We start from the raw sequence: 15,568 nt of genomic DNA, 5'->3' as shown, positions 1-15,568 counted from the left end.
TGTATTTTTATTTGCTTCTATTTATGAAAAAAATAGCCCCTTTCAACTCTACAACACACACAGTATCTCAATTCTGGCCTGGAAATCTGTATTTAATGACTTACTGGCGCTAAGAAAGGCATTGCATTCAATGTCATTACAATTCTGGACAGATAGTGAGAAAAGGTTAAGCCACATTTCACTCATGCAGAACAAGCAAAACAGTTGTCCTTTTCCTTTAGCACTGCAGTTAGGCAACAAGATTTTACATCCAAGTTTACAAACGCTCAACATCATTCTGTCCTGTTGGATTACAGAACTCCATTTTCAACATTATCTCTTTGGGCTGTATTTCCAATTTAAATGGCATACCTATTCCTAACAAGATTTTTAAGAGCCTGCTAACTGCAGTAAGCACACTAACATTTTGTAGCATATTAATTTCTGGGTTTCACACAGGTAGCCAGAGGTTTAAACTCCAGTGTTCTGTCTCCCTGTGATGCTGGCAGAGATCAGAAATGCATTTAAATACACTTACCTGAACTGTCTGTCCTATAAGATGCTTTGTTCTTCCCACCTTTCTCTTTGCTTCCTTTTGTAAAAGTGGCCAGCTTAGTAGGAATCTGCTGCTGGACTGCAGCTGGTTTCTGTATCTGATTAGTCGCGCTCAGGAGATGTATTGGCACTTCATTCTTCAATGCAAGAACCGGACGATTCTCCAGGGTGGTACTGTCCCTGCGAACCAAGTCTGTCCGTTCCAGGTAATCCATCCCAGAGACACTCACTCTCACAGAGGTTTTCAGGATGGGTGGAGATGGTTCAACCCCTTCTCCATTGAAGCTAGCAGAATGACTTAGCATCTGGTTCTACAGGAGGAAAAAGGCATTCTAAGTCAAACGGGTATTTTCACCCTCTGAGACAGGAGGAGGAGAGAACACCCTCAGCCCTGAGAACATAAAGCGCTTTCTAGTAAAAAATGCAACAGGTCAGATGAAGCCCAAAGCACGGTGGCAAACAGAAGGAAGAGCAAGATTATAAGTCCTTGAACACTGAAAAGAACCTCAGCGGCTCCAGACTGCTTAATACTGCATCTAGCAAAGTCAAAAGCATACTGCATTAGGTGATGATGGGATGGACAGAAAGCAGGACTTTAAGATTGTAACAAATGAGACAGTTTAATCAGACCCTAACCTTCACATTTTGAAACACAAGAAATGTTTTTAGAAATCAACTGTACAATGTAGCACACCTTCTGCAATCACCTGCCAGTAATAGGGCAGTGTCTGTATTAAAAAAAAATCCTCAGTCAGCCATGTTCAAAAAGAACTTATTCTCTGTTTCTATCTTTTTAAAAAAAATTTTCTCATTACCATATGTCTGGGTGGAATTTCACAGACTCTGGGGAACTCCCAAGCTCTGACCTCCCTGACAGTAGCCATCACCAGCTACTTCAGATGATGGTTCAAGGAGAACCCGGAAAAAAGCAAACACGGGTTAGCACTGCAAAAAGGGCAACCTTCATTCAGACGCAAGCAGGTTAACAGAAATAAAGCTCCAAGAAAACAAATTCCTCACCTGTCCCATTTCTGGGGAGAATGTGCCTGACACAGTGTTCTGTTTCTTCAGCTTCCTTAGCTGATCTAGACGCTCCTTCTCTTTCTCAACTGCTCTCTGAGCTTCCCGCAGTCTCTCTAGGTCATGCTGATAGGCCTCTCGCTGCCTCTCGAGTTCTTCCCTCTCCTGATTCAACTTCTCTCTCAGCTGCCGAGTCTCTTCTTCACGTGCCTGCAGCCGGCCTTCTGTGCTTTCAAATTCCCTCTGCTGCCGACTCCTTTCCCGTTCCAGGCGTTGCTGCTCCAGCTTCAGCTGGCTCTGAAGTTTCTGAACATTCATCAGTTCTTCTCTCTGTTTTTCAAAGTTTCGCTGTTTCTCCTGCTCTAGCAGCAGATTGCCTCGTGTAGACTGCAGCCGGTATTGCTTCTCCCGGTCTACCATGGTGGCTCGTTGCATCTCAATGTAGCTGTCCTGCTGAGATATCACTGCCTGGAGGGGAAATAAGAAGTTCGGCGTAAGGCACATGGGTTCAAAAAACCATGTGCAGCTAAACAAAAGACAACAGCATCTACCAGATTAGATCGCAGAGACTTTTGTCTTCAAGAGATCTAACTTCCAGCTTGCACAGCCCATCATGACTGACACGATAGTAAAGATGGCTAAGCAAATAAGTTATGTATGTAAAAATTAACATTTCTTGCACCTAGAGTTAATACACCGAATCCAATCAGTCAAAATATTACAAGGTTACAGTAAAAACAACTAATACCTACACACACGTGTATATCAACAACAATTGTAAGAAGAAATGAGCGTGGAGATAAGATGGAGCTCAAAGTAGTAAAAGAATTGCATTAAAGCGAGCAGAAAAAAGTAAACTATTACTTAAGACAACAGCTCTAACTCTTCCTTCAAAATACCAGACGCAGTGTTTGTTTCCTTGAGTCTCAGGTCTTAAATTCTGCACTTCACTCTAGCTTTAGGGGATATTTTCAAGTAGCTCCTCTCCACACCTGCATAAATTTTATTACATTTAATGCCTAACAAACCTCTTGGATAGTAAATAGTGGTTTACCTGAAGACTGAACAGCAACTGTAACAGTGTTTGTATCCTTTGAACAAGCTGAAGAGGAGGGGAAGAAAAAAGACATTAGACACTTGAACAGAACTCTGTTTTGATGCCTCAGACTTTTCTTTTTTTTTTAAACAGTGAACACAATCAACGGGATCTGTACAAAACCACACACAATGGAAGCCTGGCTACAAGAGTGCTCTAACAGTAACAGCTAAGAGAGCAATATGCACAATGAATTTCAGCGTATTAGTCCTTGCACAGATGTAAATCAGCGCACAGCATATCTCACTGGGACTCCAGGCAACAATCTTCGTCGTCGGTTTTCTTCACATGAGCTATTTAACTATCGCTTCCTCCCATGCTGCAGCACTGAATCACTACACAGGTATAGCACTCATGGGAGATTCAGAGGCAAGTTTCATCAGTGACCTTAGAACATCCAAAGATGCAGGAAAAGTGGCTGGCCAGCCCTCTGAAACGCATGTCTCTGTACCCAGAACCCACCTTTGTTTTCTAATGGGACCTTTATCTCTGCATTCATAATGCGTTAGAGTCATAAGGTACAGTCTGTAATGTGCTTGTGGTTCCACAGACATTACAAATACTGAGGGTATTGGTGAGGTGATTTTTTTTTTTTGTACGTTTGTTTTGGGTTAGCATGCTATTATTATAATATAGCTATTTCCCATTAGAGTTCCTAACAGCAGAAGTAACATACCTGAGACTCTATGGTGGGCTGAAACCCACTGCTGTCATCCAGCCTTGTTACATCACTCTGTAAAAAAGACAAAAACAACGCCTGTGCTAGGGACACTTGTCGGGCATTGTCAGAACAAGTTGGAAGGGTTCATCTCATGAGTGAACAGTGTTTACTGCTGGAGCAGAGATCACTCCCATATGTTGAAGGATACATCACAAAAATACTTAAATCAGAGGCCAGGCTGAAACAGATGCATGGTGATTAAGGCTAGCGTTAACGGTACGGCATCAAATGAACAAATATAAACCCAAATGATCATGCCTCTTAAGTGCTAAGCTATCAACTTGCCCCACAAAACATCCTTAGAGTCTAGTGATTTGGCAGACAGAACTCTGTTACAGCCTAGCCCTACCAGCTATTACGACTTTCACCCTTGCAAGATTTCTTCTGCACCGTTATTACAATTAAGAACATGAGGAAATGCATTTAAATCATGCTTAAGCCCAACATACGGTTTGAGATCCTTCTTCTGCCTCAGAAGGGAGATCATGGAGTTGCACATCTGAACTTACTGCAGGGCCTCTCCAGTCCCCCTGTCTCTGGTCACCACCACTGTTCTTCCTAAAACTATCACCTGAAAGAAGAGCGGAGTGTGAGTAGCTCACACCAGCACAGGGCCTGTGAAAACTCACTGCATAACAGAGTAAGCAGAAAAAAAAATTATGACTTGAAGTTGGAACCAATATGCAACTGCATGGCTCATCCATGCTGATTCAAAGTGGAAGAGCAGACAACAGTGACAAGTAGGACTGCTTAAAAAAAACAAAGCATAAAAACTTGAGGAGAGTAGGTTAGGATGAATAGGGAGAGTAAGTTCAAGTTACGTTATACTATTTTAAGTGAAGCAACCACAATATATACATGAAAATGATCATCTGTGGCTACCAGAATTGCAAGCTCATAACATGCAACACATGTTAGTAGAAAGCTTCTATTCAAAGCAGCACCACTCTAAGAGTGGAAGGAGGTGGGGGAGGAGATGGAAACTGTACTGTATAAAGCACATGTAGGATGAGACACATATATAGCCTTTCAGGGACAACAGAAAGTATCCTAGAGATTAACAACCAGTGAAATAAAGACCGTTTTATTTTTCAGTAAATGCATGAAGCAAAAATGGAGATAAATAGTATTTAGTATTTCCATTCATTTCATTAATTAACTGATAAAACACTTGTGCCAAAAGGACAATTTATATTAGCTAAGGATTCAGTGACCCTTTAGTGACTGTGCAGCTACAAAAGAAAGCGGAAAAAAAGTTTTCATGATTCAATAATAAAAGCAGGCAGATGAATTCAAATCCCCTAGGTTTTCAAGTCAAGCTCTTCCCCCCCGCCCCCCCCCCAACAGAATTAAAATTCTATATGGAATTATGGTAATTAGAAAGTATGGGTAAAGGTAACGCCCTTAGCATAACACCAACTGAGAGCCCTATTCTGGTCTCTAGTGTTGGGATTGGAAGCAAAAGATACAACATGCTAATACTACATGCTAGAAATTTGCTCTTATCCTCCTCTTAGAGCCTGAGGAAGCTTCCGTATATCAGAGCCTCACTTAATTAATTGTTCTTATCTCATTCTCTCTACAGAGAAACACAGTAAGGAGTTAAGCAGCTCAGAAGAATGCTGAATGGTCCCTTTCTTACTTTTATTTGAAATTGAGGGACTACTGTCATATCCTCCAAAGGTCTCTGCTCTCCTGGGGAATCCTGACCCAGAGCCATCTTCAGGCTGACAGGATCCATCGCCTAAGTGAGTGAAGATAAGGTTCTGGAGATTTTCAGCTAGGAAAGAGGAGAACATGTCATGTAAACAGTCATGTCTATGCAGCGAGACAAGTGCATCACATTAAAAAAAAATCAACCATTAAGTACATTAAAAGATCAGGCAGTTTGAGATATTTCTGGCAGCACAGATGAATTTTCCGTTGTGACTAGCTCTTTAGGACAGGATTTTCATATTGCACATATAAATATGACCTCTCCCTTGACTGCAAGTTAGATTATCATGCCTTGAGTGTTGGGGTTTTTTTGTTTGGTGTTTTTTTTTTCCCCCAAAAATAAAAACTATGTGCTTACTTTCTTTCCAAATATACTAGATTAAAATAGCCTATCTAAATATATAACCCTCATATAATATTATATTTCAGGATGGGTGTATTATTAGAGCACTCAGTTACCCATCTGAATAGCCTCATCCTAAGACTACACTGGTTGATCCTTAAAAATAAAAAAATCCAAGCTGAGCAGGTCCTCTACCTAAACACAGAGGTGCGTTTTACCTATCTTGCAGATTGATTCTGAGAATAAGGAAGCCTGAACAGTGTTACATAAAAGTATTATGTTATTACAGGATGTTTTTCAGGATCTGTACTTAGATCCTACGTGCTTATCCCCACCCCTGTGTCAGAGCAAATGCATACGCGTTCCCATGTTGCGTTTACCTTCTGTCACTGCAGACTTCAAAATAGCCTCTCCTTGCAAGTTTTCTGAGATATCCCCCCGAAGAAGTAGCCTAGATCGGGATCCTTGGGAATGGTCTTCAAAGCCATTCATTTCAGACATTTCTAGATAAATCTGTTGCTTCTCAGTCAGACTTTGCATAATCAGGTCATCTTTCATGTTCAAACGCTCTAAAGGAAGAAACAAACTCAGTTCTGCCTTCCTAATCACTGTCAGAGTACAATGTTCAATTTGGAAGATTATTATGCATTTTATGGAGAGCATCAAATGCAGAGATATAATTAACAGTTAAGGGGAAAACTCAGGGAGCACACAAAGCTTATTAGACTTCACAACTATTTCTATATAATCTTGCACTACCTTGAAAGACTTATGAAGGAGAAATTTGATCACATCATGTGATGAAAAAAAATAAGGCAGTCATAAATCACAACTGATGCTGAGAAGGTCGTGGAATATATAACTAAGTCATTACCTTGAAAATCTTTTAACTTAGCAGCTCTTGCTTCAGCCAGTCTCCTCTCTGTTTCAGGCTCATTAAACGTTCCCCCTTCTTCATCAGGACAGCTGTAAAAAGGGGCAGACAGATAGATGTTTGATTTCCACATTCACATTAGATAACTTAAAACCATCTCAGGATTCAACCTGAAGCTTTTGCCTAGGATGCGGCTTATCTTGTGTGTCAATCTTCCTCCCTTATCCAAAGCCCTGTTGCATTTGACATCAGTGAACCAAATTTTTTTATTATTTGAAAAAAAACCCAAAAAAACCCCAACCACCAAACCCAAACAGAACCGTGTCTTTGGCTGATTTTTACTGTAACTTTATGAGAGGCTTCTACCCAACAAACAGAATTGCACGCTTCAGTCTTACAAATAGAGTTTAGGTATAGTCAAACGTATTTTTTACGATAAATTTACACCTATGAGTCCTGCAAAGAGAAGACTGATAAGCAAGAAATCAAGCCCTTGGGTTTCACCCATAATTTACCTTTCTACAGCTCTGCGGATGTGTGCCATCCAGGAATTCCTCTCCTCCTTCGAGCTTGTGTGAATTTCATACATTTCTGGTCCTTTTAAGGAAGCGCTGATTAAGAACATTGCCTTTTCCTCATTAGCTACCTCTCTTACAATCAACTTTTGCAATGAGATAACTGGTGGTTTAGAGTCCTGTAAAACAAATTATAATTCATTGCACTACATTATACACATTCTTTAGGGTTTGTGCTTCCCAGCTCCCCCGTCTTCCTACTTATACAGGGCCACCATGAGCCATAACATCACAACACTGTAACTTTATTGCTTATGGTCTCTTCACATGACACTTTTGACATTGTCATTTTTTACTCATCAACCATAAATCAAAACATGGAATGAAGAACGTAGATTTCAAAACCAAGAGGTCTTTGTACCTGGTTGAATATTAAATTATATCAATTTAAACACCTGAGGATTCCCACTTGGTCCCAGAAGTGGAAAACAGGCTCAAAAATTTTGCTCAAAACCAGGCAAAAACAAAATTTGAAAAAGAAAACAAAAACCTTAATGACATATGTGAAGTGAAAGAAGAGAACAAAAGGAATTGTTTGAAGGTCCAAGTTAGCTACAAAGGAAATAAAAACATAACACAGAGGTGCTACAGTGTGTCATCAGGCCCTGTGAATAATAAAACAAGGTGACAGATAGTATATTGTATAACTGAGGATTAACTGGATTAGCTGTCGGTCTTTGCAATGAAAACAAATTTACAGTAGGGGTATTAGTTACTAAAAACCTATCTATGTTTCACACAGCACAGGTCCAATGTATGTAGCCTAGAAAGACCCTCCCCAGAAGAAAACAGCTTTTTAACTGTTGAACCTTCACAGCATAATCTAGAGGAATGATAAGAAAACTGAACTGTGATGCAGATATCAGGAACACTAGGTTTTGCCAACTTCTCTGAGCAGCTGTACTGCAACTCAAACCATGAACAGAGGTCACTCGAAAAACAGAATCACTGAGCAGACCCATTTGCTCCTCTTGCTTGATTTATCTATGGAGAAGTGATATCTAAATTTCAAATAAACTGTATACATACAAAGATGCAAAAAATTGATCAGTCTGTAACTGCAGAGCATATTGCTGGAGGGGAAAAAAAACCCCACCACGTAGCAGAGATCAGCTTTTCAGGACTGTCATAAGCAACTGTGTGATATGTGCTCACAGAAAAGTTACTAGGGGATGTATAGACAAGGGCATGATCTCGCAGTGGAACAGCTATACTAAGACTAAGAACACGTATGTGTGCTCTTATGTCTTGGGAACAATGCTTTAGCCTCAATGTAAGCTACTCACACTTATCTTAAAGCAACGGCAGTCATAAACTGCCCCAACAGTCCAGGCAGCATACATTAAAAGTATGTTTTCTGCCTCTAAGAACTTGCTCTTCTGCTCATAGCTCAGATGTGTTTTGGAAAACAGGGCAGAATTAGTCTATCAGAGTGAACGTCATAAAATGAACTATTGTTCAAAGGTTCACCTAATGCTGTTCAGGAGGAAACAATTTCCAGCCATCCTGATTTGTGAAAGTATCCCCATTCTGTGCATTAGAAGATGGTTAATTTGAAAAGCAGTTGCTTTTACAGCCCTGAGGTCACCAAAATAGCTTTGGCCATTAGAATTCAGCTATAACATTAATATCTTGGGAAAAAAAATCCAAGAAAACAATTACATAAAATAGTTTCTCTGTTACTGGTTCTATTACAGCCATAACTGAATGGGATCAGGACAAAATGTACACAACTAACTGTTCTGAGGACACTGGTGGAAATGCCCTAGAAAAGCAAGTGAATCCACTGAATGTTTGAGTGCTGCAGTAATTACATTTGCATTTAGTGCTTTTTACATTTAATTCAGGAAAGTTCTCTGCCCCCAGTAAATCTTAGGCTACTGTGACCATCATTACCATATCCCTAAATGAAATGGAAGATTCTTTCCCTTCACATTCACAAACAGAAGCAGACTTTACTTGCAAGTGCCTTTCAAAGCACAGTTGTAGCATGTTTAACGTATGACTTGTATAAAATAGCAGCCTAACAAAATTCAATTAATTCTATAATAGCTGGCTGGTTTATTAACTTAATTTTCCTTCTGAACCTACCATAACAAGTATCTAACATCTATAACTGTATTTCTTCTGTAGTTACTATCACTTTCATAAAGACTCTAAGTGAATGTATTAAATAAGAACAATACCTACCACTGATGCAAACATATATTTTTGGTCCTTTTCTTGTAAGAGCAACAGTACATCAGTTAACAGGACTGCCAGAATATCTACAGTGACAACAAAGGAAAAAAAAGAGAGGAAAAAAAAAACCAAAACAGATTTTAAACCAGGAAGACTAGTCCAGACTCAAAAATCACTTGAATTAAATTTCCTGTGGGTCAGGGAATAACACATCAACATTTGCAATATTGGGTCTGCTACTGCCTTCCACTTGGGTTGTCCACAGACAGTTTGTAGTTGTGCATAACCAGCACAATACAAATAGAGATGATTTAAAGCTTGAAAACACCTACATAGGCATGAAACACACACAGACTCAAACACTCATGAGGGAACACATCTCCCTCAAGAGCAGATTCTTCTGGAACTGCAGAAGTTCACAGTACCACCTACTCTTGGCTGCATTTTATGTGCCTTTGAAGCTTCCCCTTGAACACCTGGGCAATGAAGCTGTTAAAATATTCCCTGATGGACACTGTTTTGATTTTCTGGTAAAACAGACGCTACGCAGAATGAAGGTGTCGTGGGGTTGACATGATACAATTTTTCAAAGTGTGAACCAGAGCTCGCACAAGATAATGTCTTTCCACAGGAGACTAAGTCAGATGACAAAGCTTTGAGGTATCCTATATAAAGACCCCCCTCTTGAATTGGAAAGCAGATCAGACAAGCAAACAGCATAAGGAACTTATGCACCATTATAGAGATGCTTATTGGACAAGCCAAGAATAGAACAAGTGCTATTTCCTCCAATATCCTATTAAACAAGCAGGTTATTGTCATCTTATTTTATACTCAATCGATCAGTAATAAACAGTTACTAAAAAAAAAAAATTAAAAAAAAAAAAAAATCTTGTTTCCTAGTTGTACTTTTCCCCTTCCTGGTCCTTTACCTTTGAGTCGCCCTGATGCAGCTTTCCAGTACAGCATCCCATCCAATAGAAGCCGCCTCTGTCCCATGTCATCCTTCCGGAAAAAAAGCCCATTCTTGCATTTCCCAGATGATTTTAGCTCCATTTTATGCATAATCTCTTTAAGGCGCTGCCCCTTCTCACACTCATTTACCATGGCATCTACATGAGTGATTGTGTCCTTAATCAAACTAAGGGCCTGGGTCAGCTCTTCATAATCTTTAGTTCCACCTATGAGAAGAGTAACAGTCACATTTTCAACTCTGGAATGCAATGTATTAGCCACCCAAACGTATTTTAACAAGCAGGTTCCATACTGAACATCTAATGGTATTTCCTAAGACCTTAAGTTTAAAAATAAAATGAAATATCCTAAACCTCTAAATCTCTAATGAACTGACAGGCTTGTCAAAAGTATTATGGTTTTGTGGTTGTAGATGTGAAACTGAACTCTGCTCTTGATCCTCTGATGAGTTGAAACTGATCTGGATCTGCATCTAGAACGGCACCTTCAGCTAACAAAGAAGTGTGTAAGCAGGTATAAGGCAGTACCAGCCTGTCTGCCTTACCTGAGGAAAGAACATGCTAAAAACAGGAGAAAAAGGATTAGGAGACAACTTTGAGGCTTCTAGGAAAGATTAAACAACCTACCTTCTGTATTCTGAATAATACGTTCCACCAAGACTGGATATTTGGTGATGCGCTGTGTAACTAGGAGGATACACTCCTGAACACCAAGTCTTCTCACAATGGAACAGTTGCCGATTTTCTAGAAAAGCAAAGCAGACCCATCATACCCTTTGCTATATTGGTCCCTCGCTTCTCCATTCACACATTTTCTGTCTCAAAACTCTTTTGTACAGTTAGGCACAAGCTGCGTTCTTTTACTAAAGCAAAACTGACAACATAAAAATTGCTTTTGTTACTAGAAGAATAATTTATGTATTATTTCCAACTACTGTTAACTAAATCTGGAGCCAAGCAGAGAAAATTCCAAATCTGAACTGTTTAACTGCCTACTTGCTAACTGATTGTCTTTTATATTAGGATCAGCCCTTAAACACATAGAAAAGTACTATATTTTTAAAACCAGACCCAACCACCTAACAGCCAAATTACATCAGTAACAAATAAACTAAGTGTTTATTTTACCACTGTATGTTGACCAGTAGGCTGATCTACAGAAAGACGTTTCTGTTTAGAAAGGGAAGACTGTAAAGCACCAGAATGAACACAGTGCCAAGATCTTTCTTTACAAGGACTGAGGCTGTATATTTTACAACTCTGTCACTTATGTAGTTCTTTGAAAGTAAAAGGTTCTCACTTTTAAAGGCACCTAGTTAAGAAGAGCTTTAAGTATACAGCCATGTTGGAAAGTTCACACAGTATCACTTACTGATGACTGGAAAATGAGAATACTTAGGACTGTGCAATGCTATCTGAGATTCAGGTTACAGGCTTCCACTTTGGCCATGTCTCTTCAGCCCTTCCTACTAATTGTATGTTACAGTGTACAGCAGGTAAACAACCACCCTGGAGCCAATCTTCTGGTTTTGGAAGGATGACGTAGACTAAGGGTACATGCTTTTTCTATAGTAGTTCATCAACAGCATTTATTGTTGATTTAATCTATTACGAAGCCAATTTACAAAGATGGTGACGCAGCAGGGCAGTCAGCAATAGAGCCATGAATAGAACAAATACTCTGTTCCCTGCTCCTACGTGCTCTCAAGGTCCTGCCTCAAGTTTAACACCTGCTAATTGCGGCTTTGTGTTCAAACAGCTCAAAAGATCTAACATACATGAAGCTAACAACCCTTCACATAATGAGAACGTGCCTCTTACCCTGCTCATTCCAATTTAAGAGATCTTCAAGTACAAAATAAAACCTGAAGCGGTCAAGTATATTTTGTGCAGTCAGAAAGTGAGATTTCTGGTTGTTGTTTACCTTTATTAAGTTTTGGAACTTCTTATTGCTTTGGAGCAGGTCTTTATAGTGACTAACAGCTTCATTGTGGCCACAACAGAACACGCCGTATTTTTCTTTCATTCTCTCCCCATTTTCACCTGAAAACTAGTTGGAAATATAAGTATGAAAGACATGAATCATTAAGAGTAAACCTACAGCCACTGCAAGACCCAGATTTAAGACATTTCTTATGGTAACTGATTTCTGAGATGTTTCTTCAATATTTCAGTTTCTTCTGTACCGGAAATGAGAGATTTATGCCGTGTGACATCTGAGAGTTTGGAATACCACAAGGTCTCAAATATTACATGATAGTTGTCACAATGAGAATTTTTAAAAAGTATTTCTAGGCCTCTGCACTTAAAAAGACTGAGGAAAGTAAAAGGTGAGGGGCAAAAATTGGTCATGGTATCTGAAAGAAATTGTATCCACTCCATACAGGAATAAGCGCTAAAGTTAAGAGAGGCAGTAATTGGTTTAAAGGATTTTTACTGTATTTTTAAAATGTCAGAACCAAGAAGCTCGGCATTAAATGTAGGAGAGCCATGTTTGGGCTGGACACCAGGTATACATTACTTTACTTTTGGAACAGATGAGAAAATAGAACCAAACCATTTGCAGTCGCATATCCCCCAAAACGCATACCCATGTGCCCCAAGAACAGCTAATGAACATTTCGTACTATTTGCAACCAGATATGTTCCTGGGAGTCATACTCACACATTACATTGGGAAGGTAATCTTAAACCCAGTATCAAATCAATCTTTACATAACATAACTTTAACCTCACAGTGAGCTTTTTAGAAATTTAATAGCGTCAACAATATTGGTAAAATTTAATTCACACCTGTTTTACTAAGAGGTCTCCAATGTTCTGGATTATATAATTTCGGTCACTGCCTTCTTCCAAGGATTCCCTTCGTCGCTCCTTTAACTGGAGCAGAAATTGCCCATGCACCTCCAGCAGCTCATCCACACAGGGGAACAGCTTGTTGATGATTGCATTTGGGAACTGCAGTTCCTCTCTCATGGCTTTGGAGTATACCTTCAGCATTATTTTCAGCGTCCTAATGTGGTGCATTTCAGTCTGCATTAGTTCTGGACAAGGGGAAATAAAAAAATCACAAGTCATTTATATGCTGTGCAGTGACTCGTGAGATATGAAAAAGCAGGCTCCAAAAGCCATCATCTTTTGCATCACTCCTTCAGCACAATTTTTGCATCACTGATGTGAAATTCCTAAGTTTGCCCTGTTAATCTCCCAGCCAAACAGTGACTGATCCTACTTAATTTAATGACATCTCCCAGTTGCAGTTGAGCTATTCCCTAATGGTATAGCTTGGCTTTGCTGCTTACACAGGCATACTGAAAACTACAGGTTGCTTAAAATCATTAATAGGGGGACTTATGCAGACTAAGGCAGGTAACAGACTTGAAAACTAAAATTGAATTAAATTCACTCAATTTTAGTTTTCAAGCACAACTCAAAGTGGGAACCAATAAAAATAATTATTTCTGCTTTGTTTCAAAACAGTGGCATCCTGAAATAGAAAAAGTTATAAGAATAACAAAAATAGCAAATACTCTTACCATAAATGACATCTTGCCTTTTTATAACGTCTTTCTTTTGCCTTTTTGCATAAGACTGTTCCACTGCAACACTCCAAGACTCTGCCTCAAACTCATGAGCGTCTGTTTCTATTTCACTTCGGAGGGATACAGAATATGCATCTAGACCAAAAGCACATTCAATTTCAGTTTTCATTAAATTGTTTCCCACCATATCCCTCATTACCATCGTTAACAACAACAACATGAGTATAAACATCTCAGTGCTACTTTAAAAATCGTGTAAGAAATTGCATACAAATCCCGAAAAGCACAGAAATTCCATACCTTCCAGAAAAATAGAGTCTGCTGTTGAAGGTGCAAGCGAGACAACATCATCTGAACTCTGCTTAAATTTTATGAAGCCTGAATCCCCTTCATCCATGTCTCCTGAAATTACTCTAAATGGCCATAGAAATTAGACCAAGGGACCAAAACAGAACATTAACATTTTTAAGTTGCTTGACCAAACCCAAATAAATAAATAAAATTCCAACTACTTTAACAAGCATCTTTCCTAAACTATAGTGCAATTAACTTAAAATAAACATATAAAAGCTATTGTTGCACTCCAACTTTAAACAGTCTAATCAATTTAGCAACTCCACCACTGAAATATTACAGTTCTAATTAGAGCAGCATGAGCAAGCATGTAACTTCTGGTATGACATTTTAAAAGACATCACTTGGTGACAAGCCACAGCCAGTTCAGAGTACAAAGGGCACTTTCACTGAGAAGGGAGCACAACTGTGGTACATAAAAGTAAACAACTACTTAAAACAGCAGATAGCTTTGAATTTGTCTACTGTTTTAATCAAGGTATCCTGCAATTTAAAACACTGCTGTCTCCTCCACTAGTCAGAACTAGCACAACCTAGAATAACTGAACTCAGAGGAGATCACTGAATTTCAACAAGTCTGAAGACAAATACACCCATGAAAACCATAACCTACACAGAGATATTCAAACACTGCTCTATTTTACATGATATCTCTCATGACATAGCACAGAGGGACTGAAGACAAGGTGTTTCAAACAAAAAAAAAAAAAGGCTTACTGTTCAGGGAAATGAATTTCAGCATTAAAAGCTCAATGAATCTCTTTTGAGCTTGAAAGTCAATGTGAGTTCTTGCTTTATTTCTGTAATTGTTTTAATTTTCACATGGGGGGGGTGAAGTGGGGGGGCAGTAGAAGCTAGTGCATTAGAAGAGAAACAGTTTACTTACCCAAATTTATTAACAGCTCCAGCAGTATTCAGTGAAGACTGAGAATTTCCTCTTTGGGCGATAGTCATACCGAGATTCCGGGATAGTACTGGGGTGCCATCCGGTCCCAGGAGAAGACTTCGGGGCTGCTCCTTCAAAGAAGCGGCTAGAGAGGCAAAAATTGAATTGGTACTCAGAAAATGAGGCGTACATTGCAGATCGCCTGCTCTCAAACCTCTCTCTGAATGTGGACGAAGAACAGACAGGATCTTGGATGTCAAGAGCTCATTGTCCAAAAAAACATTCTCATTCCATTTTCTTGAAAAGGAACCACAAAAAGACAGCTCAGGATGAGCTGGAATTGTATTGCTTCTGCCGCTGCTTTTTGAATTTGTATTCCCCATGCTCACTACTGGCTGCCCTCAGACTTGGCACAGTAAAGTGGCCCCAGAGATGCACTGTTTTTATACTACCTGTGATCCTTCTAGAAATGTAAAGCTGCCACTTAACTTACTGTATTGGCTAAATCAGCAGGTCTGAAGTGCAGGAAATTGGTCCCTACTGTGCCCATTTAGTGTGGAAATTGCAAAGTATCTTCTCCTTTAGTAAAACACCAGAACCTACACACGATTATTCACACCCTACTGTATAAGGGCACAGAATATTTCACGGCAAACAAGAAAAATCTGAGATCACATAAAAACCACAAGTTCTTTGCAATGCTTATTGCTACACAGTGATTTATATCTGCACGCACACACGCATGCTGAACG

At 39.4% G+C, this 15,568-nt stretch overlaps 1 protein-coding gene across 3 annotated transcripts in view; it reads right to left on the bottom strand.

Moving 5' to 3' along the window:
- ARHGEF18 (Rho/Rac guanine nucleotide exchange factor 18) overlaps positions 1 to 15,568 on the bottom strand; it is a 47,821-nt gene that overhangs the window by 4,300 nt on the left and 27,953 nt on the right. For all 3 annotated transcript variants that reach the window (XM_075776285.1, XM_075776287.1, XM_075776286.1), the window contains 17 exons: positions 14,817 to 14,961; positions 13,877 to 13,989; positions 13,571 to 13,711; positions 12,828 to 13,078; positions 11,959 to 12,084; positions 10,662 to 10,779; positions 9,993 to 10,241; positions 9,070 to 9,146; positions 6,820 to 6,998; positions 6,305 to 6,396; positions 5,811 to 5,999; positions 5,014 to 5,151; positions 3,821 to 3,942; positions 3,327 to 3,383; positions 2,609 to 2,656; positions 1,555 to 2,022; positions 518 to 845 (listed from right to left, as the gene is read on the bottom strand). In XM_075776285.1, the coding sequence (XP_075632400.1) occupies positions 518 to 845; positions 1,555 to 2,022; positions 2,609 to 2,656; positions 3,327 to 3,383; positions 3,821 to 3,942; positions 5,014 to 5,151; positions 5,811 to 5,999; positions 6,305 to 6,396; positions 6,820 to 6,998; positions 9,070 to 9,146; positions 9,993 to 10,241; positions 10,662 to 10,779; positions 11,959 to 12,084; positions 12,828 to 13,078; positions 13,571 to 13,711; positions 13,877 to 13,989; positions 14,817 to 14,961 (2,841 nt within the window). The remainder of the gene's footprint in view (positions 1 to 517; positions 846 to 1,554; positions 2,023 to 2,608; positions 2,657 to 3,326; positions 3,384 to 3,820; positions 3,943 to 5,013; positions 5,152 to 5,810; positions 6,000 to 6,304; positions 6,397 to 6,819; positions 6,999 to 9,069; positions 9,147 to 9,992; positions 10,242 to 10,661; positions 10,780 to 11,958; positions 12,085 to 12,827; positions 13,079 to 13,570; positions 13,712 to 13,876; positions 13,990 to 14,816; positions 14,962 to 15,568) is intronic.

The sequence above is a fragment of the Balearica regulorum genome, chromosome 26 (assembly GCF_011004875.1).
Source record: "Balearica regulorum gibbericeps isolate bBalReg1 chromosome 26, bBalReg1.pri, whole genome shotgun sequence".
In the NCBI taxonomy this organism is placed as follows: Eukaryota; Metazoa; Chordata; class Aves; order Gruiformes; family Gruidae; genus Balearica; species Balearica regulorum.
The sequence above is the reverse complement of the archived record's forward strand: the minus strand, read 5'-3'. Positions and strand labels throughout refer to the sequence as shown.